We start from the raw sequence: 21177 nt of genomic DNA, 5'->3' as shown, positions 1-21177 counted from the left end.
CAAGTAGGGGCTGAGAGGCGGCCTGTCCCCTAAAACCCCAAAGCTTGCTGTGAAAGACCGGGAAACAGGAAGGGCATGAGCGAGGCCCCCAAGCCCTTCATTGCTCGGGTTCAGTGACCCCTCCCTCCCGGGGAAGCAAGACCCCGAGGATGGAGACTCTGGGAGCTTACATGCTCCACTGTTCATTCCTCCAAATTTTGAGGGGAAAATTCAGAATTTAGGGGGGATCCGGAGACCCCAGCCCCCACCCCGCAGGGGGCGTGAGGTTCCCAAGAGAGTCTTGAGCCCCTGGAGTCCCCCCAGGAGGCGTGGCCGGGGATGCGGGGGCCTCGTCCTGTTTATAAAAAGGTCGCCAGCTGCAGAGGCGCCGCCCAGAGACCAGAATAACTTCGCGCCTCGAGGCTGGGCCCCACCCTCCACCCCCAGCCCGCCCCCAGCTCCCTGGAAACGCTCAGACGTCTCTCCCGCTCCGTTTGCATTTGGGAAGTTTATTTTTTTCTAAGGGGAACATGTTGGTCCCCCTACCCCACTACAAAAGTATCACCAACCTATTGCAGAGAATCGGGAAAATTCAGAAAAACAAAAAAAAAAATTGTAAAAATAAGTCCACCCCCATTCTCCGTTCCCTCTCCGCCCACGCGGAGACTGACAGTCAAGTCCCCGCTCTGGGTAGGGCTCCGCGGTCCCCGTTGGAGTGAGGACGTGCCACGCGGCTCAGCTTTCTGACCTCCCAGACATACGCCTCAGGCTTCCTACCTGAGCGGCTCTCGGAAATACCTTCTGATTTATCCCGGAGAGGGGGGAAAGTCCGCCACGAGAATGTGCACCAGCTTCTGCACTGAGTTGGTATTTTAAAATAAAATCAACGCAAGGCCTTTATTGTTAAGAATCACCATTAGGAGCCGAGCCCGTGGCGCACTCGGAAGAGTGCAGCGCTGGGAGCGCGGCGACTCTCCCGCCGCGGGTTCGGATCCTATATGGGAATGGCCGGTGCACTCACTGGCTGAGTGCAGGTCACGAAAAAAAGACAAAAAAAAAAAAAAAGAATCACCATTAGGCTCTGGAATTGGGGTGGCTGAGCTGGGAGTGGGGGACGGGGGTCGGGAAAGTGTGTAGGGGATGTCTCCTACATGGCAGGGGACACAGAACCCAGTGGTGGGAGAAGGGTCTGGGCTCCCAGGCCCTAAACCCTTCCAGGTCCTGTCCCACTCAGACAAAAGCTCAGACTCCTCGGTGCTGCGCAGGCCCCTCGAGGTCGCTGCCAATTACCTCCCCATCCCATCATTCTCTTCCAGTTAGATACTCCCTTCTTATTGTTCCAGGTGCCATCCTGCCTCAGGGCCTTTGCACCTGCTGTTTCCTCTGTCTGGGGTACAGTTTCCTCAGCTCTCCTGGTGCCCGGCTCTCTCATCCCCTTCAGGTCCCTGATCAACGCCCTCCTACTTCGGGAGGTCCCCGTTTCCCTGTCACCTTGTTTCTCCTTCCTGATACATCCCTGTCAGAAATGATCGTGTGTTGACTTATTTACCCCCTTAGCCCTCTGTGAGCTTGGAGAGGCAGGGCTTGGTGTCCCCAGCAACTAGACCTGTCTTATAGGTGCCCTGTAATGGTATGACATGAATGAATGAATGATTGGAGGGAGGGTCAGAAAGGTCAGGGAGGACCTCCCTGAGGAAATGATATTTGAGCAGGGACCTGAAGCAGGATCTGGCCAGCAGGAGAGCAGGGAAACAGTGCTCTGGAGGGGACCAGCAGGTGCTAAGGCCCTGAGGCTGCCGCCCACTAAACGCCCTCCTTTATCTCAAAGGTGCCCTCTCCAGCTCTATAAGGGAAGTGGGCATGCAACTTTTTCTCCCTTAATGAGGGTAAGCTGAGTCCCTGTGAGCCCCCCTTAGGAATTCACATGGGCTGAAAGTCCCAAGGGGCCCCAAAGACCTCTCATCCTCCTCTTTGGGTCTAGGGTGAGCCATAAAGGCGAGGACTGTGCCCCTCGGGAAGAATCCCAAACAAGAAAAAAAACGGGGACCTGGAGCACATGTGAGTAACTTTATCACCTCCTCTGTGGGCCTCTGTTTCTACATCTGTGAAATTGGAGAAGAGGCAAAGTTGATTTGCACTTTGGGGGTAGCTCAGTGCCTGGCTCAGGATACACTCTCTTCAAATGCAGTTATGTGATCCTACACGATCCCATTTTACCCATGGAACAACAAAGACTCATTGTTTCTGGAGAAGGTGGTGGACGAGAATCAAAAAATCCCAGCCCCAAGAGCTTCCCCAAAGAATCTCAGCATGGGATAGAGGGTCAGTGTTTGCTGGGGTACTTCTAGGGGGAGGGGAAGCTGAACTGAGACCCAAAGGATGAAGATGGGGGAAAGGGAGGGAAACATTCCGGGTGACAGGTCCAGCATGTGCAAAGGCCCTGAGGTGGAACTGAGCTTGCGGTGTGGAAGTCCAGCATGGGTGGGGTGCAGTTAGTAAAGGGTAGGAGGGATGGCTGTCACCCAAATTGAAGGACATGAAAATGTTCTTATCCACGGATGAAACAAAAACCAGAGGGGAGCGTCTCAGAATGCTGAAGGCGGGTAATCAACGGGTGGGTTATAGCAGACTTTTATTTTCTTTATACGTTTTCATTACTTCCAAATTCCTTACAGTGAACATGTATTACTTTATAAGTAAGGAGGTGGGGGGAATGAGGGGGATAAAAATCTAAATAAAAAATACCCTAAATCTCTGCCTTTTGAAAGTTTGGAAGGAAACACATCAAGTTCATGACCCTGGCTGATCTGTGGCTCTTCCTCGGTGGAATTTTATCGTTCAATGTGATGGTGATGAATTACCAGTGTCACAATATTTACCAGTGAAGCCGTCTGTTGACGCCGGGGCTGCTGTGATGACGTGTGTCCTATATAAATTCTCAGGTGCAGGAGAGAGGCAAGGAGGCGTGGATGCTGAGGCTTCTGGCAGGGTTCGGACCCGAGACTGGAGCACTGAGTCGCCCGGTGTGCTCCCGGCGAGGCCGGTACCCACACGATGAGCCCGTCCAAACGACATGCAGGAGGGCGACCTGCAGGGTGGGGGCCTGCCCATTACCGAGCACACCCCGCGGCATCTCCCGCTCCGCCGACAGGGAGCGCGGCTGGCTGATATCCAGCTCCCGGCTGCGTGGCCTTGAGCAGACAACAGCGCCTCTGCGCCTCAGTTTTCCCGTCGGCGAAATGGGCAGGACACTAATTTTGAGTAATAGGATGTCTTAAGACCAGAAGGGTTTATTTAACCCCAGAGAAATACTCAATGCCTCAAATTTCTAAGATATTTCAGGGAGGTCACAATACTGCTCCACCAACCAAAGTTTATCCAAGTAACAAAATAAGTCATAGAGGGGAAAGTGAGGCCCAGGCAGGGCTGTGACTTACAAGAAAGTGTCAGAGGCCTCCCCCCCTTTAGGGGAATCTGAGGCAATCGCCAGGGGGTAGGGCATACTGTGGTTTTGTTGCTGTTCTGCTAGGAGGATGAATGGGAGACCCAGCCCCAGGTCCTGAGGCCAGAGAGAGCAGGGGGCACATACATCCAGAGGTGCTGAAGACAGAAGATACAGTGACTTAAAGCAACAACCGGTGCACAGCCTAAATCAATCTTCAGTAATGGTCCCCAATCCAGAGCCGCCTCTTTCCTGCCCCCTTATTGCCTCCCACCACAGCTCCGGCACCAGAATTGGGTCTGGACGAAGTTTCAATGCTGAAAATTCTCCCATTTGCAGTCCCATTTTCCTGCCTGCTAGAGAAGGAAGGGAAGGCACCACTGGGGGGTCTCTTGGGGCTGGGTCCACACCCCTTGTGCAGGGCTACGCAGAAGCACATAGCAGGCACAAGCCTGGCACACAGCAGACGCCCAATAAATATCCAATGAAGAATGACAGAGTTAGAGATGGATATGGCTAAAGGCTGACCACTGGAGAAGGGGGAGCAGGTGGCAGACACCCCCTCTCCATGCGAGAGATAAAAGTCCAGGATGAAGATCCCAAGGGTGCCACAAGAGGCTGCCCCCAGAGCCGACCCATGGTTTGGATCCCATATAGGGATGGCCGGTTAGCTCACTGGTTGAGCGTGGTGCTGACAACACCACGTCAAGGATTAAAATCCCCTTACCGGTCATCTTTATATGAGATTAAAAAAAAAAAAAAAAAAAAAAGAGGTTGCCCCCGGCCCAACCCCTTAGAGAGCTCTTTCAGTCAAGCCCAGGGTCAGAGTGGACCCCAGCCAGGTGCCTCCAAGTAGACCCTGAGACCTGCCTGTAACTAAAAGCTTGACTGTCTCCCTGAATGCGGGGAAGAGTGAAGCAGGGGCCACGTGGGAACTCCTCGGAAAGTCCACCCACCAGGGGCCATTAGGTGCCAAAGGGCTCTGCCATCTCATTGTCCTCATGGTCCATGCAGACCTTGCCCTAGGTCCTCTGGTTGTCCAGGGGTAGGGCCCCAGGGTCAGGGTCAGGTGATTCCAGGGCCACCCTGTCTAACACTGACTCCTCTTCTTCCTCCGCCTCCTCCAGAGTCAGCTCAAACTGGAATCTGTCAGGGCCACCCTGCTCAGGGCTGGTGGGGTCTGAGGGGCTTCGGGGGATCTTGCTCTGGTACCACTCGCGGTTGTCCTCCAATGTGTCCAGCAGGTCCTGTGCGTCTGGGTGCACCAGGTCAGCCCACGTCTCCCACAGTGGGTGGGCAATGTAGTCGATGAAACCCACCTGTGGGGTAGGATGGGGGCCACAGGTAAGTGTGCGGTGAGTCATGGCAAACCCTAGAAGCAGCCTAGCCTCCAGCCTTTGGCCAGGTGTTCCTCTGCCTGGAATGCCATTTCCCAACTCCTGCTCATCCTTCAAAACCCTCACCAAACAACCCCTCCTCTAGGAAGACTTCCCTGCCCCTTCTGGGCTCCTCCAACTCCAGCCCTGACCCCACAGGGCTGGATGTACATGTCTCCCAGACTGGGAGCCCCTCCAGGGTCCCCCAAGTTACCCACAACAGATGTTTCCAAACCCAAGGAATGCGGGTCCCTCTCCCTTCAGCCCAGAGAGAATGGGTCCTAGGCCTAACTCAGCACAGCCCAGCACAGACCACACCCTGCTGCTAGCCAGCCAGGGTCAAGCCAGGGCTTGTGGGGTTGGCTCAGTCCCTCCTCTCCCTCCTCCTTCCCCAGTGCCTGCCAGCTCGGCCCAGTTGCCCGTGGACCTGGGACTTCTCCACTGAGGCCGTGTGCTTGTCGCACATGGGGCTGACATCCAAGCCCGAATCACGCTCGCGGTCGCCCTGCTGGAAGAACTCAGCCATGATGCGGTCCGTCCACTGGCGGTACAGAGACAGCGGCTTGGTGGGGTTGCTGAGATCAGCGCAGTGCACCAGGTTCTGCAAGACCTGAGGAGACCATGGCTTGGGAGGGTGCTGGCTAGGCCTGGGTGCCCCCAAACCTGGTACCCCCCAGAGAGGCTTGGTGCCATGAACATACCCATCTTACAGGTGGGGAAACTGAGCCTGAGATGGAAAGAAGTGTGTAGGACACGGGCACGTGACTCTTGCTATTTCTTTTTTCTTTTTAAAGATGACTGGTAAGAGGATCTTAACCCTTGACTTGGTGTTGTCAGCACCACGCTCTCCCAAGTGAGCTAACCGGCCATCCCTATATAGAGATCTGAACCCGTGGCCTTGGTGTTACCAGCACCACACTCTCCCAAATGAGCCATGGGCCATCCCTGACTCTAGCTATTTCTTAGCATACAATTGGTGCTTCATAAATGCAGCTAGAGAACTGCAGAAAAGGAGGCCCTGGGCCCACCTGGCCACACACCTGGATGCGGTCAGAGTAGTTGTCCAACAGCAGAACACCAAGGCTTGCCACCTTCTTGGTCTCCACCATGGTCTTGAGGTCGGCCAGGAGGTTCATGTGTTTGGACATGTCCGTTGCCAGCACCTGGGGGCAGGCAAGGGAAAGTGACAGGCACAAGGAACTTGCCTGACTCCCCACTCCCAGACACCACACCAGCTCAGACCTTCAGTCCTCTGAGCCTCAGCGTCCTCATCTGTGAAATGGGAGAATAAAACGGAGTTCACTGCAAATCTAGCTCACCAAAGGGGCTCAGTCAGTGGCCCTTCTCTGTGGTTGTCACATGTGTGACAGGGTGTGGGGGAGGGTGATTAAACCTGGGAGCTGAGGTGACTTGTGCTGAGGGTAGTGGAGGGGACACAGCCTGTGCAAAGGCCCTGGGGCTGGATGAGTTGGGTGTGTTGGAGGAACATAGACGAGGCAGTTGTGGTCAGAGCAAGGAAGCCACAGAGGCGTTTGGAGCTGGGGAGGGACCTGACTTGGTGCTCCCCAAACTTCTGTGTGGCTGCCATGTGCCCCAGAGGCCTGTTTTCAGCTATTTGGAGGGAAGTTTGACCCTGGGCACAGATGTTTAAAAACCAGCTTAACCAGACCTGTGAGGACCCAGCTCGGGAGTGACCCACAAGTGGTCCATAGGCTTCCTTGAGAATCAGACAAAAGTCTTAAAACTTCTTCCCAAACTTCTCATCTGTCCCAAATGCAGCACCACCACCACCACTGCGGGTGCCCACTGCTCAAGGCCCCAATTGTACCCCACCAAACTTTTAGCTCTTCCTCACTCCAAGCCTGGCCTTCCTCTGAGCGCTCCCGCATGCTGTTCCCTCTGCTGGGAATGCTCCTCCCCATCCTGCAGTGTTCCTCACCCTGCATGCCCTGGCTGTAGTGCTCCCTCCCTGGGAAGCCTGCCCCAACCTCTCCAGCTGGTCTGGGGTCCCACAGCACCTTGAACCTCCCCTGTCATGGCTCTGCCTACAGGTCTTTCATCACAGCTACCACCTATGTGTCCATCTCCAACGCAAACTGTGAATCTCATAAAGGCCAGAACTGTCTTGGTCATTGGCACAGATCGAGCACACAATATGTTCTCAATAAATGCTTGTTAAATGAATGAATGAGATGTGAGACCCCAAAACTTACTGGTATTCCCCTACCTGAAAAAAATCAAATGGACAGATATGTTTAATTAAAGGGTTAGAAAAAGTTGCACCTGAAACCCCAGAAACTCAGTTTCTACATCCTCTGTGTCGAATTCACGACTGGAATCTGACAAGCCCAATGGAGAGCCTAGTCACCCCCACCTAGGGCTCAGGAAGTCACTGCCCCATTTTGCAGACAAAGAAACTGAGGCTCAGAGCAGACACGCCTAGGTCTGGCTGAACTGCCAGCCATACCAAAGTCACCTCAACCTACTGTGTGTAGACGATGAGTAATTGCTCCCCCATCCTTCCTACCCCACCTACCACCATGGCCTCACCATGTCAATGACCATCCTGCGCAGACTCAGCCGCTGCTTGGCACTGAGGTTCTGGAAGATGTCGCAGTTCTCCCCCTGCAGCAGCTTGAAGCCCACCGCCAGGTGGTGATTCTCCAGCACGGAGGCATCATTGTACATAAGCGCCAGCTCCGAGTCTGCGGGGGAAGCTGAGAGCCTCAAGACCTGCCCACCCAACCCATTCCACCCAAAGGAAGCTTTTGGGAGTCCTTGGCAAACTCCTACCCATGCAGTAAAGCCCCAACTCTAATGCCCCCTCCTCCAAGTAGTCATCCAGGTGCCTGACTTCACAGGGTGAGGGGTGTCTGTGTTTGGCTCTGCCTACCCAAGATTGGGGGGGCTCCTTTGGGACCCAGCATGGTGGGAGACAGTGCACAGGTGAGTGCCAGCTGAATGAATGACTGAATCTTGGTTTTTTTAGACTCTGGGCTCATTGAATGAGAGGATTCCACTTTCATCCCCAGCACTCCAGCGCTTGGATACAAAAGGCATCCAATAATTGCATGTCAACTGCGTTTTTCAGACTCTTCGAAGGACTTTAATCTTAAGATCTCAGTGAACCCAGATCAACTCTGCCTCATTTTTTTTTTTTCTTTTACTTAAAAGATGACCGGTAAGGGGATCTTAACCCTTGACTTGATGTTGTCAGCACCACACTCTCCCATGAGAGTGAACCGGCTATCCCTATATAGGGATCCGAACCCGTGGCCTTAGTGTTATCAGCACCACACTCTCCCAAGTGAGCCACAGGTCGGCCCTTGCCTCATTTCTTGAGCACTTACTGTGTACCTGGACCCACTCTGAGCATCTGAGCGAGGGAAGCCTGTCATAGGCATTTCACAGACCAGGCTCAGATCAGAGACAGACAGACCTGAGGTCACCTGGTCAACAGGGTGGAGACAGGGCCCGGTCCCCTTCCCCACCTTGACTCACTGGTGTTAATGAGAAACTGGTTGGAGACCCCAGGATGGTCTACATCATGGATGGCACTTGCAAAGATGGCAGCCAGGACTTCCAGGTCTGTGAACACAGCCTGAATGGGCACGGGCATAAGAGGTGAGGGGTGGGCAGGGGCTCCTGAGCCCTGCACCCACCTGGCTGCTCACAGCTGTAGTGCAGTACCTCGAGGGCGGGTGTGGCCAGTAGCACATGTGTGGACTGGGCCACATCAGCGGCATGCAGGCTGTTGTGGTAGGCCACATCGGCATGGTAGTGATCCTCCAGAGTCAGCAGGTAGGTGGCCAGCGTGTCTGCTGGGATCTGGAATGTCTTGAGCAAGTCCCGCTCCTGTTCCATCACAGGCCCCCATTCAGAGCCTTTGCCTTAGGGCTGTGGTATACACCGTTCCTACTCCTCTCTTCCGAACACCTATCCATCCCTCAAATGACCCCTCCTCCAGGACGCCTTCCTGCTCTCCCTCTGAACTCCCCAGTCTCTGTCATTCTCCTCTGGTCCATCTCTGACCCCACAGGATTGGGGTGTCTGTGTCCGGCTTTTCTCTCCAGATTGGGTCTCTTCAGGGCCGGGCTCATGACAATGAATTGTTCAACCTAGTGAACTCCTATTCACTCTTCAATACCCTGCTCAAATTATCCCATTCAGTGCTATCAGGGAGGATTTGAGGTCTTGGGGTAGGAAGGGATGAACGAAACCCCAGGGGTACTGGAAGCCAAGGGCAGGAGAACTACCTGAAAGACGCTGAATATGACGGCTGTAAGGGGCCGATTCCCACTCAGCTCTGCCACTTTAAACACATCAAGCCCCCACTTGTTGGTGTCTTCCAGCTCCTAAAATGTGAAGGGCTGGAGCTCAACCCCAGCCCAACTTCTGCAGACTCTGGAACCTCGACCCCTCCCCACTGCCCCAGGTTCCACATTAAGCCCCACCTGCCCAGTACAGAGGTGGGTAAACTGAGGCCCAAGATAGGACATCCAAACAGAGCCAAAGCTCAAACCTGGGTCTCAGCATTGTGGTTGGGGACCCACCTTGGCCAGTTGCCCCTCCTGGTCAGTCTGGACCCCAAAGCGTGGGACAGTGGCTGAAGAGAGACTGGCACTGTGAGGGAGCCCACGCAGGCCACTGATCTGGGACATGGGTCGTGGGGGCTCCTCAGGGGTTGCCCTGGGCAACTCCACTTCAGTCTGCTGGTCTGTAGGTGGTGGAGGGGGAGGCTCAGAGAAGCCGATTCTCCTGCAGGGGTCATCCTGCCTGGTCTCAGGTCCTGGACCTTGCCAAACCCTGGGATCATCCTATTTCCCTTATACCTGGCCCAACGTAAACACAGAATAAAGTGCCTGTCTGGCCTGGTAGCTCTCTCCTGTGTTCATGGCTGGTCTCAGGGACCCTTCTGCTGGGCATGGTCGCTGAGCATGTGGGGCTTGGTATTTTTCCCCAAACAACCCAGTGTCCTTTCCATCTCCCATGCTGGAGACCCAGGTGTCTGGTTCCCTGCATCTCCTCCCTGGCAAACTTCTGTTCATGCTTCAAAACCCTAGCTTCAATTCCCCTCCTCCGGGAAGTTCCTGCTGTTCCTCCATGGGTCCAGCCCTGACCCACAGGGCTGAGGGTGTTGTGTCTGACTCTGTCTCCCCCGGACTGCAGTCTGTAATAGAAGTATTTCTCTTCCTTATATAACCTAGGCAGTGACCCACCAGGGCTTACCCAGGAAGGTCCGTGAGATATATTCAGACACCTGGTTCCCGGAGCGGCTGGTTTCGGACAGGTGGGTCAACTCCCGGTTCAGCATCCGCTTGAACTGGGGGTGGGGTGGGGGTGGGAAGAGGTGAGGACAGAGATAATGGGAACATTGTGGGCAGAGGCAGGTGATCTCGGCTATCTGGCCCCTCACCTTGTTGGAGGCCATCTCCCCCACCGAGTGCCGTGTCTGCAGTGTCTCCAGCTGATCCAGACACCAGTCTAGCTCGTCCAGTGTCTCCAATGCCAGTGTCCGTCCAGTGTCCTCTGGGAGCCAAGGTGGTAAGGCACGTGCCCCACCCCCACTTGGGGACCCTATGATCTCATTCTTCCATCTCTGCTTCTGGACCCCAAAGCCCTTCCCACTGGGGCAACTCAGGACTCCAGGATTCAAGTTCCAGATCTGTCCCCAATTGGCCGTGTGACCATGGGCAGGTCTCTGTCTCTCTGGGCCTCAAGCCTCCCTATCTGTAATATGAGTGGGGTGGCCTCCATCCCCAAGGGTACGTGTGTGTGTGCAGTTGTGTGGGAGCGTGGGTGGGTTACAATTAACCACAGTCCAAGGGATCAGGGACTGGAGAGGTCACTATGGAGAGGAAATTCACAGCTGCCCCTCAGTGGGGGGCAGGGGGAGGAACAGGCGCATTACCTGTAGGTGGAGGGGGCTGACAGCTGGATGGAAGGTTCCCGAAAGATGCCTGCCTGTGGTACAGTAGGTTCAGGGGTGGCCCACCCCACCCATCTGGCCCCGCCCCTCACCCCCATCTGGAGGCTGCAGAGTCCCGGCTCTAACTGGCAGCTCCCTTTTCCCGCCTCCACCCTGCCCACCTTGAACCTGCCAACCCTGCCTCTGCTCCGCTGTCGGCGTACTTGGCTGCCCCCCAGCCTTGCAGGTGGGCAAGGGCCGCCACATTACTCCGAACTGTCCGCAGACTGGCCAGAACCTGTCAGGAGGGTGGTGATCAATGTTGGGAAGGAGGGGTCAGTTCTACCTGTGCAGCTCAGGGGCGGTGAGGAGGGTAGGCACCCACCTGGGCAAAAGGTGTCACAATCAAGTCTTCTCCGTGTCTGTGGGGAGACGAGCCATCAGGGAGAGCAGCCCAGGAGAGAGAGCTCCCACACACTCCCATCTCTCAGTTTTTATTCACACCATGTCCTCAGCTAAGAGCACCCTCCAGGTGCCCTCCTGGGCCCTGGGCCCCCCTCACCCGACTCTCCCTGAGAGCCAACACAGGCCCTCCCGCCAACCATTCATTTTATCTGCATCTCATAAATGGGAAAACTGAGTCCTATGGGCAGTAGTGGTCTTAGCAGAGGCAGGGCAGAAATTATTGTATTTCCCTTTTCGCTATGGCTACCAGGAAGCTCAAATGAAAGTGTTTGTTCAGTTGCTAATTGGCCTTAATGTTTCTGGATTGCCACCCCCATCCCCACCCCCACCGCAGCCCAAGGTCAGGCACAGATCACCTGATGTCACTTGCTGCACACTGAATAAATTAGCTGCCTGGCAAACTCCTTAAACTTTAAAGCCTAGGTCAAATGGCCACTGGAAGGAGTTTGCTAAATGGAGGAACTAAGGAAGAAGGGGGGGGTCCAGGAGGTGTCATCCCACCAGCCCCGACTCACAGGTCGCTGGCCATGGAAGAGTTCCGGGACGTGACCTTGGACGAGAGTTCGTAGTCGCTGTCCGAGCGGTATAGGAAGGACTCGCGCCGCTGGCTGTGCGGGACAGGGGCCTGGACGACCCGGCCCAGGCCAGGCCTGGACTGAGGGTCCAGGGCACTTCTCTCGCGCGACAGCCCATTTTCAAGGTCAAAGCTGAAGGCAGAGGAGGTATGGTCAGAGATGAGGAGCCTTGCTGCTGGGTGCCTGTCGCAGTAGATTCCCGCTCTGCCACGTCCTCCTGGGGGCTGCACGGCGGTCCGGCAGGTGTGGCTTACAGCTTGCCCACCTGCCCCACAGCCACACCCTCACTCAGGAGCTCAGTACCCCTCACGCTTCCGTCTCCGCGTCTGTACTCCGGAGCCCCTCTTACTGGGGCCAGTCTGGACTCCAGGACCTGAGTTCCAGACCTTCCCCAAAGTGACTTTGTGACTATGGGCAGGTCCCCGCCTTTCTCTGGACCTCGACCACCCGGCCTGTAATGTGGGCATGATAAACTCCATCCTCGGGGGCACTTTTAGGAGGTTACAGGCGAGTGCCCAAGGACGGCGACTGGGCGCCCGTATTACAAAGGGGGAAACTGAGCTCTAGGTCGCATGGTCCACGTGGACTACAATCGTCTTCCTGGACTCTTCCACCTGGAGGAGGCTCGGGTACTGCCTAGCTCCTGCACGCTGCAAGACTCCTCACAGCCGAGAGGTTCCACCCCCAGCCAGCTTGACCACACCCTTGGGCCACCTGGGCACACCCCCAGCTCTCGAGGCTCCACCCTCAGCCCGTAGGCACCATCCCATGTCTGTCGGTCACGCCCCCAGCTCTCGAGGTTCCGCCCCCGGCTCCTTCTTCAACCTGAACTTCCCGCCTACTCTCTTCAACTCCGGCCTCTGCACAGGTGTGCGCTTTCCCGGAGCTCCGCCCTACTTCCCAACACCACCTGTTCTATTCAGTTCCCAAGTGTGTCCTTCCCTCCGGCCACTCCCTGACTAAGCAGGGGGATCTATGCCCTCTTTCTCGGGATCAGAGGTCAGACAAAGGACTAAGGCGCGGAGGCGGGGGTGGACGACCTGGTGGAGGGGTGCCTGCAGATCCCGGGCTTTCGAGAAGGCGGGCAGGAGCGGCAGAGACATGGACACACCGGGGACCGCCCAAAACTGGTCTCCTGGCCATGGGCCAGTGTTCCTCTGCTCCCCCGCCGTGACTTTTGAGTTAAAGGTCACTCCATCCCCGACCACTGCGGGGGTCGGCACCCACCGGGAGGCTCTGAGCAGGGGAGGCTGGATCCAGCTCAGATTTGGGTGGGGGCGGGGGATTCGGCAGGACTCGATCCCGCTCTGTCGATTACTCAGGCTTGGCCTTGGCCCGGAAGAGTTCGGTCGGGTGAGTTCGGCCGAGTTCGGCTACTCCGACTACATTCGGGCGGGCTCAGATGAGTTCGTGCTTATTCGGCTAAGTCCGGCTGCGCTGGGCCTGCTTCGAGCAAGTCCGGATGGCGCTCGGGCCGGCTCGGGCATATTCGTCTTCGTCCGGCCCCACTCGGTCTGTTCCGCCCGGCTCCGAGAAAAGCCCACCCCCGCCCCCGCCCCGGAGTGTGGCCTCACTCCCGCTCCATGACGTCACGCGCAGGGGCGGGGCTTGTTAATGCTCCTCTGCGAAGGCAGTGTCGCGCGTGGGCGCAGTGGCAGCATCGGAGTGTCTCAGGCGGGGATACCCCAAACTGGTGGCTGGGGTACCCCAAACCTGCCCTCCGACCGGGAGGCCCGCGGGTGGCGACCCCCTACCACTCTCTCCCCTTTTCCTCAAAGGTTCTGGGAAATAGCGCCTGTGGACAAATAGGGAAACTGAGACCAGGAGCAGCCTCAGCGTGCCGGGTTCGAATCCGCATCCCGAGCGCGTAGGGTTAAGGGGCCGGAGGAGGCTGTTTTTCTCCTGCTCTAAACTTAGCCGGGAGCGCGGGGTCAGGCGGCGGTTCCATGACGCGGGCGGCGCGCGCGGGGTCGCCCGGGCTGTGGGAACGGCGCGGCTGCACATGGGCCGGGCGGGTAAGCGGAGGCACCGAGACGCGGAAGCCCCGGGCCTCGGACTTGCGCTCTCCAGCCTCACCTTCTAGTACCCAGGGACGCTCCCTCGACGGAGGTCTCGGAAGGGACCGATCTTCGCTGGTGCCTGGTCCCTGAGGTCGCTCTCGGGGACCCGGAACCCCCCTCCCAGGCTGAGATGGAACCACCAGGGACCACAGTCACGCCCGCCCCCTCCCCCGCAGCCGTCACCGTGTGTGACCTTGGAGAAGGGAGCTCCCGCCGCTGAGCCTCTGGGCTGCAGAGTGGGGCGCGAATGTGGCACGAACCGAGCGCCGGGTGCCAACCGCAGAGGGCGCCCACAGCACTCCCCGCCCCCGACGTCAGTCTGGCCCCGTCCTCCGCCCCACGAGGTCACAGCCGCTTCCCGAGGGGCGGGAACTCGAATCCAGAACGGTGCACCGAGCCCTTACAGGATGTACCTGCACGGGGCTGCGGGGAGCGAGCGCGCAGTCAACGCGGGTCCGCTCTCGGCCCGGGAGACGCAGGCTCGCCCTCCTAAACCCCGAACACCTGCCTCCGAGGCCCCATCCAACCAGGTCCTCCTCTGTGGACACCCAGGGCTCAGTGTGAGGCTCCCGGGTCATCTCGGTGCTGACGCCAGGACGAATGGTGGGGTGGGGGTCGGGGAGACCACGGGGATGCCCTCCCTCCTGCCACCGCCAGGACGCACAGCCCACCTGCCCCAGCGAGGCTCAGGAGACGTGAGCCTCACCCGTCCTGCTCTGGGCCACACAGCTGGAAGGGGACAGACGGCTGGTCCCCTGGGCGTGTGTCCAGGCGGCGGATGGAGGAAGACAGACAGAGAGAGAGAGAATCGACGACGGCCAGAGAAGATAGGGCAGGGGAAGAAAGACACCAGGAAGCCTCGGCCCCAGTTGTCCCTGTCTCTGCCCTCCCTACCTCCACCCCAGGCCGTCCCGCCGACCCTGCCAGGCCCTCCGCCTGCCTCACCACAGCGGATGGGCCACGGTGAAGCGCCGCTGCAGGCGGATGCTCTGGTTCACCAGCAGCTTCCTGAAGAGCCCGGGGGAGCCGCGCGGGGAACTCCGGGGGGAGCTGGGCCCAGGGGCCGGCGTGGGCGCGGGGTGTCCCTGCATCGCCAGGACCGCGTGGAGGCTGGGCCAAGCCGGGCTGCGCGGGACCTTTTCTGGACAGCCGCGGGGGCGGGGCTCAGGGGGGAGGGGGCAGAGGGCGCACGGCCCCGCCTCCCCGCTGGACCGCTCCCTGGTGACCCCCGGAACAAGCGGGGAAACTGAGGCACGGAGTCAGACGCGACTCTGCTCCCACTCTTTAGACGGTGGCCCTTTGGGACGCAGAACATGGATCTTAGGCCACTTACCTCTGCGCGTTCCCCACTAGCACAGCTTACTGGGCTGACGAGGGCTGAAGACAGTGAGATGTGGAAGTCAGATAGGGAGGTGCCCAGAGCAACTCAGCCGCCCTGCCCTCCATTATGAGAGGTCACCGAGGCACAGGGTTTACCAAGAGGCTGTCCAGATCCCACTGGACAGTGTTACCAGCCCTCCTCTGCCCGTTTTCCTGATGAATAAACTGAGGCCTGCAGCCACCAAAGGGCTGCCTGGAATCCTTTGTCAGGTGGGGGAACTAAGGCTTGGAGAGAGGTGGTAACAGGCGCAAGGCTTCTTTGTAGGGCAGCGGGGCTGGAACCCACCTCCCCCTCTCCTAGAACCCCCCCCCCAAGTCCCCACGTGACCCCCACCCGCTCTGACATTCCCCAGGCCCTGTCTCTGGATGCCTTCCCCTCTCCTGCTGTCTCCATTGGACAAACATCCGCACTCCACCCCTGCCAAGCCTTCCGTCCTGGGAAGCCTCAGCTGCTTCCCTGCCCCCAGAAGGACCCCACTGGGCTGGGAAGAGGGCCTCTCGTATCTGAGCTTCCAGGAGTCTCTGTACCAGGTGCTCTACCATTGGAATGCTGGGGTCAGGCTGGCCCTATCTCATCCTACAGAAAAGGAAACCGAGTCACAAAGGGTGTCACATGCAGAAGAAGGATCTGGAACACCCATGTCACAGGCAGGATCCCAGGTGATCTCCCAGCCAAGCTCACACAGAAAGCTTTGGGCCTGACTGTGCCCCTTGCTATGGGATGACACCCACCCCCCAGACTGGGCCATGCCAGGGGGGACTGCTTCAGTTTTGGAAATGGCACCCATGATTCTGGCAATCCTGGAGAATCTGTGATACAATCCCATCTATCAGGGCTTCAGCGGGAGAGCCTGAGGCAACCTTCTAAAGCTGAAAACATTCTCCCCATTGTACAGAGGAGAAAACAGAGGTTTGGAGAGAGGTTACAAAGCCCAGGAAGACTGCAAGTCCCTGGGGCCTGGCCAGGAACTCCCTCCAAACCCTGCAGCCCAGCAACCAGACACCTGGTGGGAACCAGACATCACTGTCCCCAAGACAAAAATACCATCTGTAGCTGCTGGGGCCAGACCTAATTATAGCCAGTCCCCAAGGGACAGAGGCCACTAGGATCAGCCTGGAGGAGATGCTGGAGCCAGGATCCTAGAGCCTTGACACCACCCCAGGCCTGTGGGAGGGGCTAACAATGGTCCCACGTTCTTAAGAAAATGAGTCACAGTCCCTCCCCTGATGTCATGGACATAAAATGGAAGGCTGTGTATAGACAAAATGATACAAATGAGGGCTTTTAAGTCACATGGTCCTGAGCCAAGGGCTGTGACTGTGAAAATCCTTTGATTTTCAGAGACAGCCTGTAAAGTGGAGGCTGTTATTCCCATTTCAAGGATGAGAAAACTGAGGCACAAAGAGGCATGGTCACTTGCCTGAGGTCACACAGCCATAGTTTACAGGAACCAGGTCATTTGAGCCCTCTCCCACTTCATCCCCTCTGCAGCCCCACAGCCTCCCCTGATATTAATATTTTATCAATAGTTTTACTATTAGTATTTCATTAATAAATTCAATTATAAATGTTTTATTAATAGTTTTAACAGTAATATTTTACTAATAGCTTTCTGGATGTAGAAACAGCCACAGAGGGGAAGTCACAGAGCCAGGACTCAGCATTCAAAGCCTGACCCATCTGACCCTGGGAGGTCCCAAACCCCACTGAGTCAGGGACCAAAGCCGAAAGAGGGGTGGCCAGGAGGACCCCCATCCCGACTCCTACCTGAGTTGCTGCATGGCCTGAGGAGGTGCCCAGCAGTTTCTGGTACCCTTAGCACATCACTGCCTTGATTTCCCCCTTATGAGTATACCTTCCCTGGCTACCAGGTGGCCCCAGAGAGAAAGGAAACGGGTGCTATTATGCCCACTTTAGAGATGAGTAAACTGAGGACCAGAGAGGAGAGATGACTTGCCCAAGTCCCCATGAAGGGCTCAGGTAGAGAAAGGAGGATGGGGCTGAGACACACGTGTAGATGCTCAATGGGTCAGATCATACCCTCTCCTGCTTTAGACATTCCCGTGGCTCCCCATTGCCCTCAATTTGAATCCACACCTCCCTGGAGGCCCCATGTGGCTGACCTCCATCCCCTCTTCTTGGCTCATTCTGTTCCAGCCTCACCCCCTCCTTGCTGTTCCTTGAACCAGCCAGGCTCATACCAGCTGATTCACCCCATGGCCCTGTCCAAACGCCCCCCTGCTGAGGCTTTATCTTTTGGGTCACAGCCGGAGTGTCACCCTCTCCAGGAAGCCCTCCCTGACTAGCCTGGTTAAATACTCTCAGAGCATCCTCCTGTCACAGGTACAATTTTACATTTATTGTCATGATTATTTGATCTGTGTCTGCCCTGCCCCCCAGCCTGTGAGTCCCTCTAGGGCAGGGCTAGGTCTGCCTTGCTCCCAGCTGTTCCCTCAGCACCCAGCACTCAGTAGGTGCCTAATAAATGCTTGTGGCACAAGCAGAGAACCTCTCCTCCCACCTTCCAGCCACACTGATCTCTTTTCAGCTCCTCATACATCTGATCCTCTTGAGTCTGAGGCTTTGCACATTCTGTTCCTTCTGCATGGCTTACCTTTCCCTGCACTCCCCCTGGTTGGCTTCTGTGCATCCTTTAGGCTAAGCTTAGGTGCCCCTTCTTCCAAGCAGTCCTCCTTACTCATCTACCCACCCTGATGTTGGTCCAGGAGCCTCCTCTGTGCTCCCATGGTGCCCTGATCTCTCCCTATCACAGCATGATCAACCTGTGCTCTCTCCACCTGGGATGGGTCTGTCTCCACCATCAGCCTGTGAGCACTTCCTGTCCATGGCTCTGTCCTCAGTACCAGGTCTGCCCCACAGTGGGTACTTAATAAATGCTTTCCAAACAATATGTTTGGACCCTTCCAGACCCACATGATCCATCTGGGACTGTGGAGAGACACAGCATCCCCACAGTCCACAAGCTGGACCTAATGAGTGCCAGTCTGAAGCACAGAACATTCATCACACCCACGAGGACGCTGAGGTTCAGCGAGGCATCACCACTTGCTCAGGAGCACTTGAGGCCTGGCCTTGAACCGGGTTTCTCTCGGCTTCCTCGGTGGGTGAGCTGCTCCCCTCACATCAGCACATATATGCCCGGGCCGGCCACAGGCATTTACATGACTGCAGTGCACATGATGTGTAGTCCAATATGTGCATGCACACACACACACTCACAAGGATGCAGAATCCACCCCTTCTGCCTCCCAGAGCCATGTGGGGTCTCCCCCTAGACAGGCCCAAACCAAGTCTCTGTTTGTTCTTTCTTGAAAGTGGAAAATCATGAGTCACAGGGAAGGGTGGAGTGGAAGGAGCTAAGAGCTGGGGGAGGGGGGCGGCGGTAAGCAGCCTGCTGGGTCACCTGCAGACAGCTCCAACCCCTCTGGGCCATGGAGCCCATCCACCCCAGACGTCTTCCAGGCTGCTGGTGGGCCAGGCTGGGGATACCAGGCCAGGTTTGTCAATCAAGTCAATAGACAAGACTGGAGAAAAAACGAAGCTCCAGAGAAGGAAGCAGCTCAGTCAAGGTCACCCAGCCTGGGCTTGAACCTTCGGGCTCTGGTCTGGCCTGGCTGGGCTCCTCCTCCAACCCAAGGGGGACCTGGGATTTCTGGGCCCTCGTCCTTGGCCCTTGAGCCCCCAGCCCAGCAGCTGGATAGCTCCACGTCTGGCCCCCTAGGGATCCTACTTCACCTCTCCGTGAGTCTCTTCAGTCTCTGTCTTATTCCCCGCCACCAAGTTTATATGAAACAGGAGGAGCAGCCCCTCCTTTCTTATGTGGAAGAAACATCCTGTGCTCAGGCTCCCCAAGGGGCTTCCCCTCCTTCTGCAGGCTGAGCAGGGCGGGGCAGGGGGTGGCGGAAGGGAGTGGCAGGGCAGGCCATAGAGGAGGCTCCTCCCCCAGCACTGGCGGCAGTGCACTCTGGCCCTCTTATATACATATTTCTGAGCACCCCTGGGTCACCTCGGGTGCTCAGAGTGACCACAAACACCCCTCCGCCAAGCACCTGAGGATATTCCAGGGGTGGGAGAACCTTCGGACACACAACTGGGTCAGACTGAGGACAGTCACACCCAGAGGGACTACAAGAGGAAACATACAGTCACGTAAACGACTGCTCGTAAATACACAGAATTACACGCAAGCGTGAACACACACAGGCTCACACCCAAATACAGCCAGTCACCCACAGAGACACAGCTGGCTGTGGACACTCACACAGCAGGTCCCAGCATATACGGGTCGCATCTGCTGCTCTCATGCACACACACAACACACCCAGCCGCACCTGGGACCACCCCCGCCCCCGGTGAAGCAAGGACCCTCCCCCACTCCCGCCAGGCCCCGCGCGCCCCTCCCCCACAGCGCAGGAGGCCCGCCCCCGCCCACCTACCGCCTGTGGGAGGAAGTGGGCCAGGAGCGCCGCGACTTCCCCAGCCCGGGCCGCGGGCTGCGGTCCCGCTCGCGGCGACCCGTGGACTTGTCCGGGTCCGAATGGAACCGTTGCTGGATGCGGATGGGGCGCCTGGGCTGCCGCCACAGGTGCTTCGGTTGTCTGGCTGTGCCTTGGCGGCTGCGAGGGCAACTCAACCTGCTGTCTGCTTCCGCCCCTTCGCCGACCCCCGAGGTCTCCATGCGCCAGAGAAGGAGGGCGGGGAGAGCGGGACGCCGGGGCCGGGGCGGGCCGGGCCGGGACAGGGTGCAGAAGGGGATACGAGGAGCTGTCCGCGCCGGGGTGCAGAGGCGGGAGAAAGTAGAGGCTGGGGCCAGCACCGAGGAGCTGCCGGTGCCCAGACGGCGCTGAAGGGTAGCAGCGGGAAGACGAACGTGGGGGGCGGGGACTGGAGAGAGGGGCTGGGGAGTCCCCCGGAGCAGAGAACGGTCTGCCGTCCCCTCTAGTGCTGGGTAGGAAAGAGTCAAGACAAGGACTTAGAGTGGGGAAGATAGAAATTGTCCTGGTCGGCGCAGAATGGAGAGCAGGGAGACCGGGCTTCTGGAGACCCCCCGGCGCCGAGGCGCTGTCCCTCCCGCTGGTGCTGAAAAGGAAGAAGGTCGATTGAGGGGCTCCGGGGGATGAGACAGCGAGGAGCTTTCTGGTGTTGAAAGCAGGGTCGGCAGACGGGGGTTCGGGGGCACCCCCAGACCAGGGCGCCGTTCGCCCAGGAGGTGCTGAAAGCTGATCAGTAGCGGGTCTTCAACCCTTCCCAATGACAGCGGCAAGGAGAAGTCTGACAGCAGAGTCCAGGGTCTGGTCTTCGAAGGTATGCACAGATGGCGTTCTTTCCGCCAACCTCAGGAAGGTAGGCTCAGTCATTCAGCCCCTTACGGGGTCTCTTTGGAGCCCCAAAACCCCCACTCACGCAGGCAGGAATCCGGGAAGGACAGGGAAATAGGGAGGGCTATGCCAGGGCCCTCTCGTGTCTGGGGTGGGCACACAGAGGCTGCCTCTGGCCAGGGCTCGGAGGAGCCACTAGTGGGAGTGGGCAGAGTGGGGAAGTCAGGTCCCTCTAACAAACATCCTAGTCCTGCTTCTAAGACCCTCCCCACCCCAAAGCCACGGTGCAGCCAAGTTGGGGGTGGGCTGGCAAGAAGAAAACCCACCTTTTGTGGACGCTCAGGGCAAGCAGCAGGGGCATTTCTGAGACCCTTGTGTTTTTATAGCCACACCAACGCTCATACCCTCAGCGGAAATGGTGGGATCTCATTCGCCCTGTGACACCCCAGGCCCCACCTCACTGCCACGATCCTGCCCTCACATCCCAAGCCTGCTCCTCCTTCCCAGTTCTAGAAATTCAACTTCCCCCCCACCAGGCATTCTAGTCTCAAGGGTAATTTCCTGGGAAGTGGCAAGGAAGGATGAGAACATTTTCCATCGTGGTTAACAAAAGTAGATGTAACAACAGCAGGGCTGGGCAGGTGGGTGCGGG

General features: G+C 57.5%; 1 protein-coding gene across 1 annotated transcript; it reads right to left on the bottom strand.

The window, feature by feature from the left end:
- Window positions 1-4443: 4443 nt before the first annotated feature.
- PDE4C (phosphodiesterase 4C) lies at window positions 4444-19885 on the bottom strand. The gene is made up of 15 exons (XM_063110078.1): window positions 19644-19885; window positions 11686-11877; window positions 11091-11127; window positions 10888-11003; window positions 10709-10761; window positions 10214-10326; window positions 10027-10120; window positions 9351-9514; window positions 9054-9152; window positions 8488-8652; window positions 8299-8398; window positions 7348-7502; window positions 5838-5960; window positions 5225-5305; window positions 4444-4740 (listed from the first exon to the last, which is right to left on the bottom strand). The coding sequence occupies exons 1-15, from the start codon at window positions 19883-19885 to the stop codon at window positions 4444-4446; spliced, it is 2031 nt and encodes a 676-aa protein (XP_062966148.1).
- Between the last annotated feature and the right edge of the window lie 1292 nt (window positions 19886-21177).

Source organism: Cynocephalus volans, chromosome 10 (assembly GCF_027409185.1).
Source record: "Cynocephalus volans isolate mCynVol1 chromosome 10, mCynVol1.pri, whole genome shotgun sequence".
NCBI lineage: Eukaryota > Metazoa > Chordata > Mammalia > Dermoptera > Cynocephalidae > Cynocephalus > Cynocephalus volans.
Note: the sequence above shows the minus strand (reverse complement) of the source record. Positions and strands in the feature narration are given on the sequence as shown.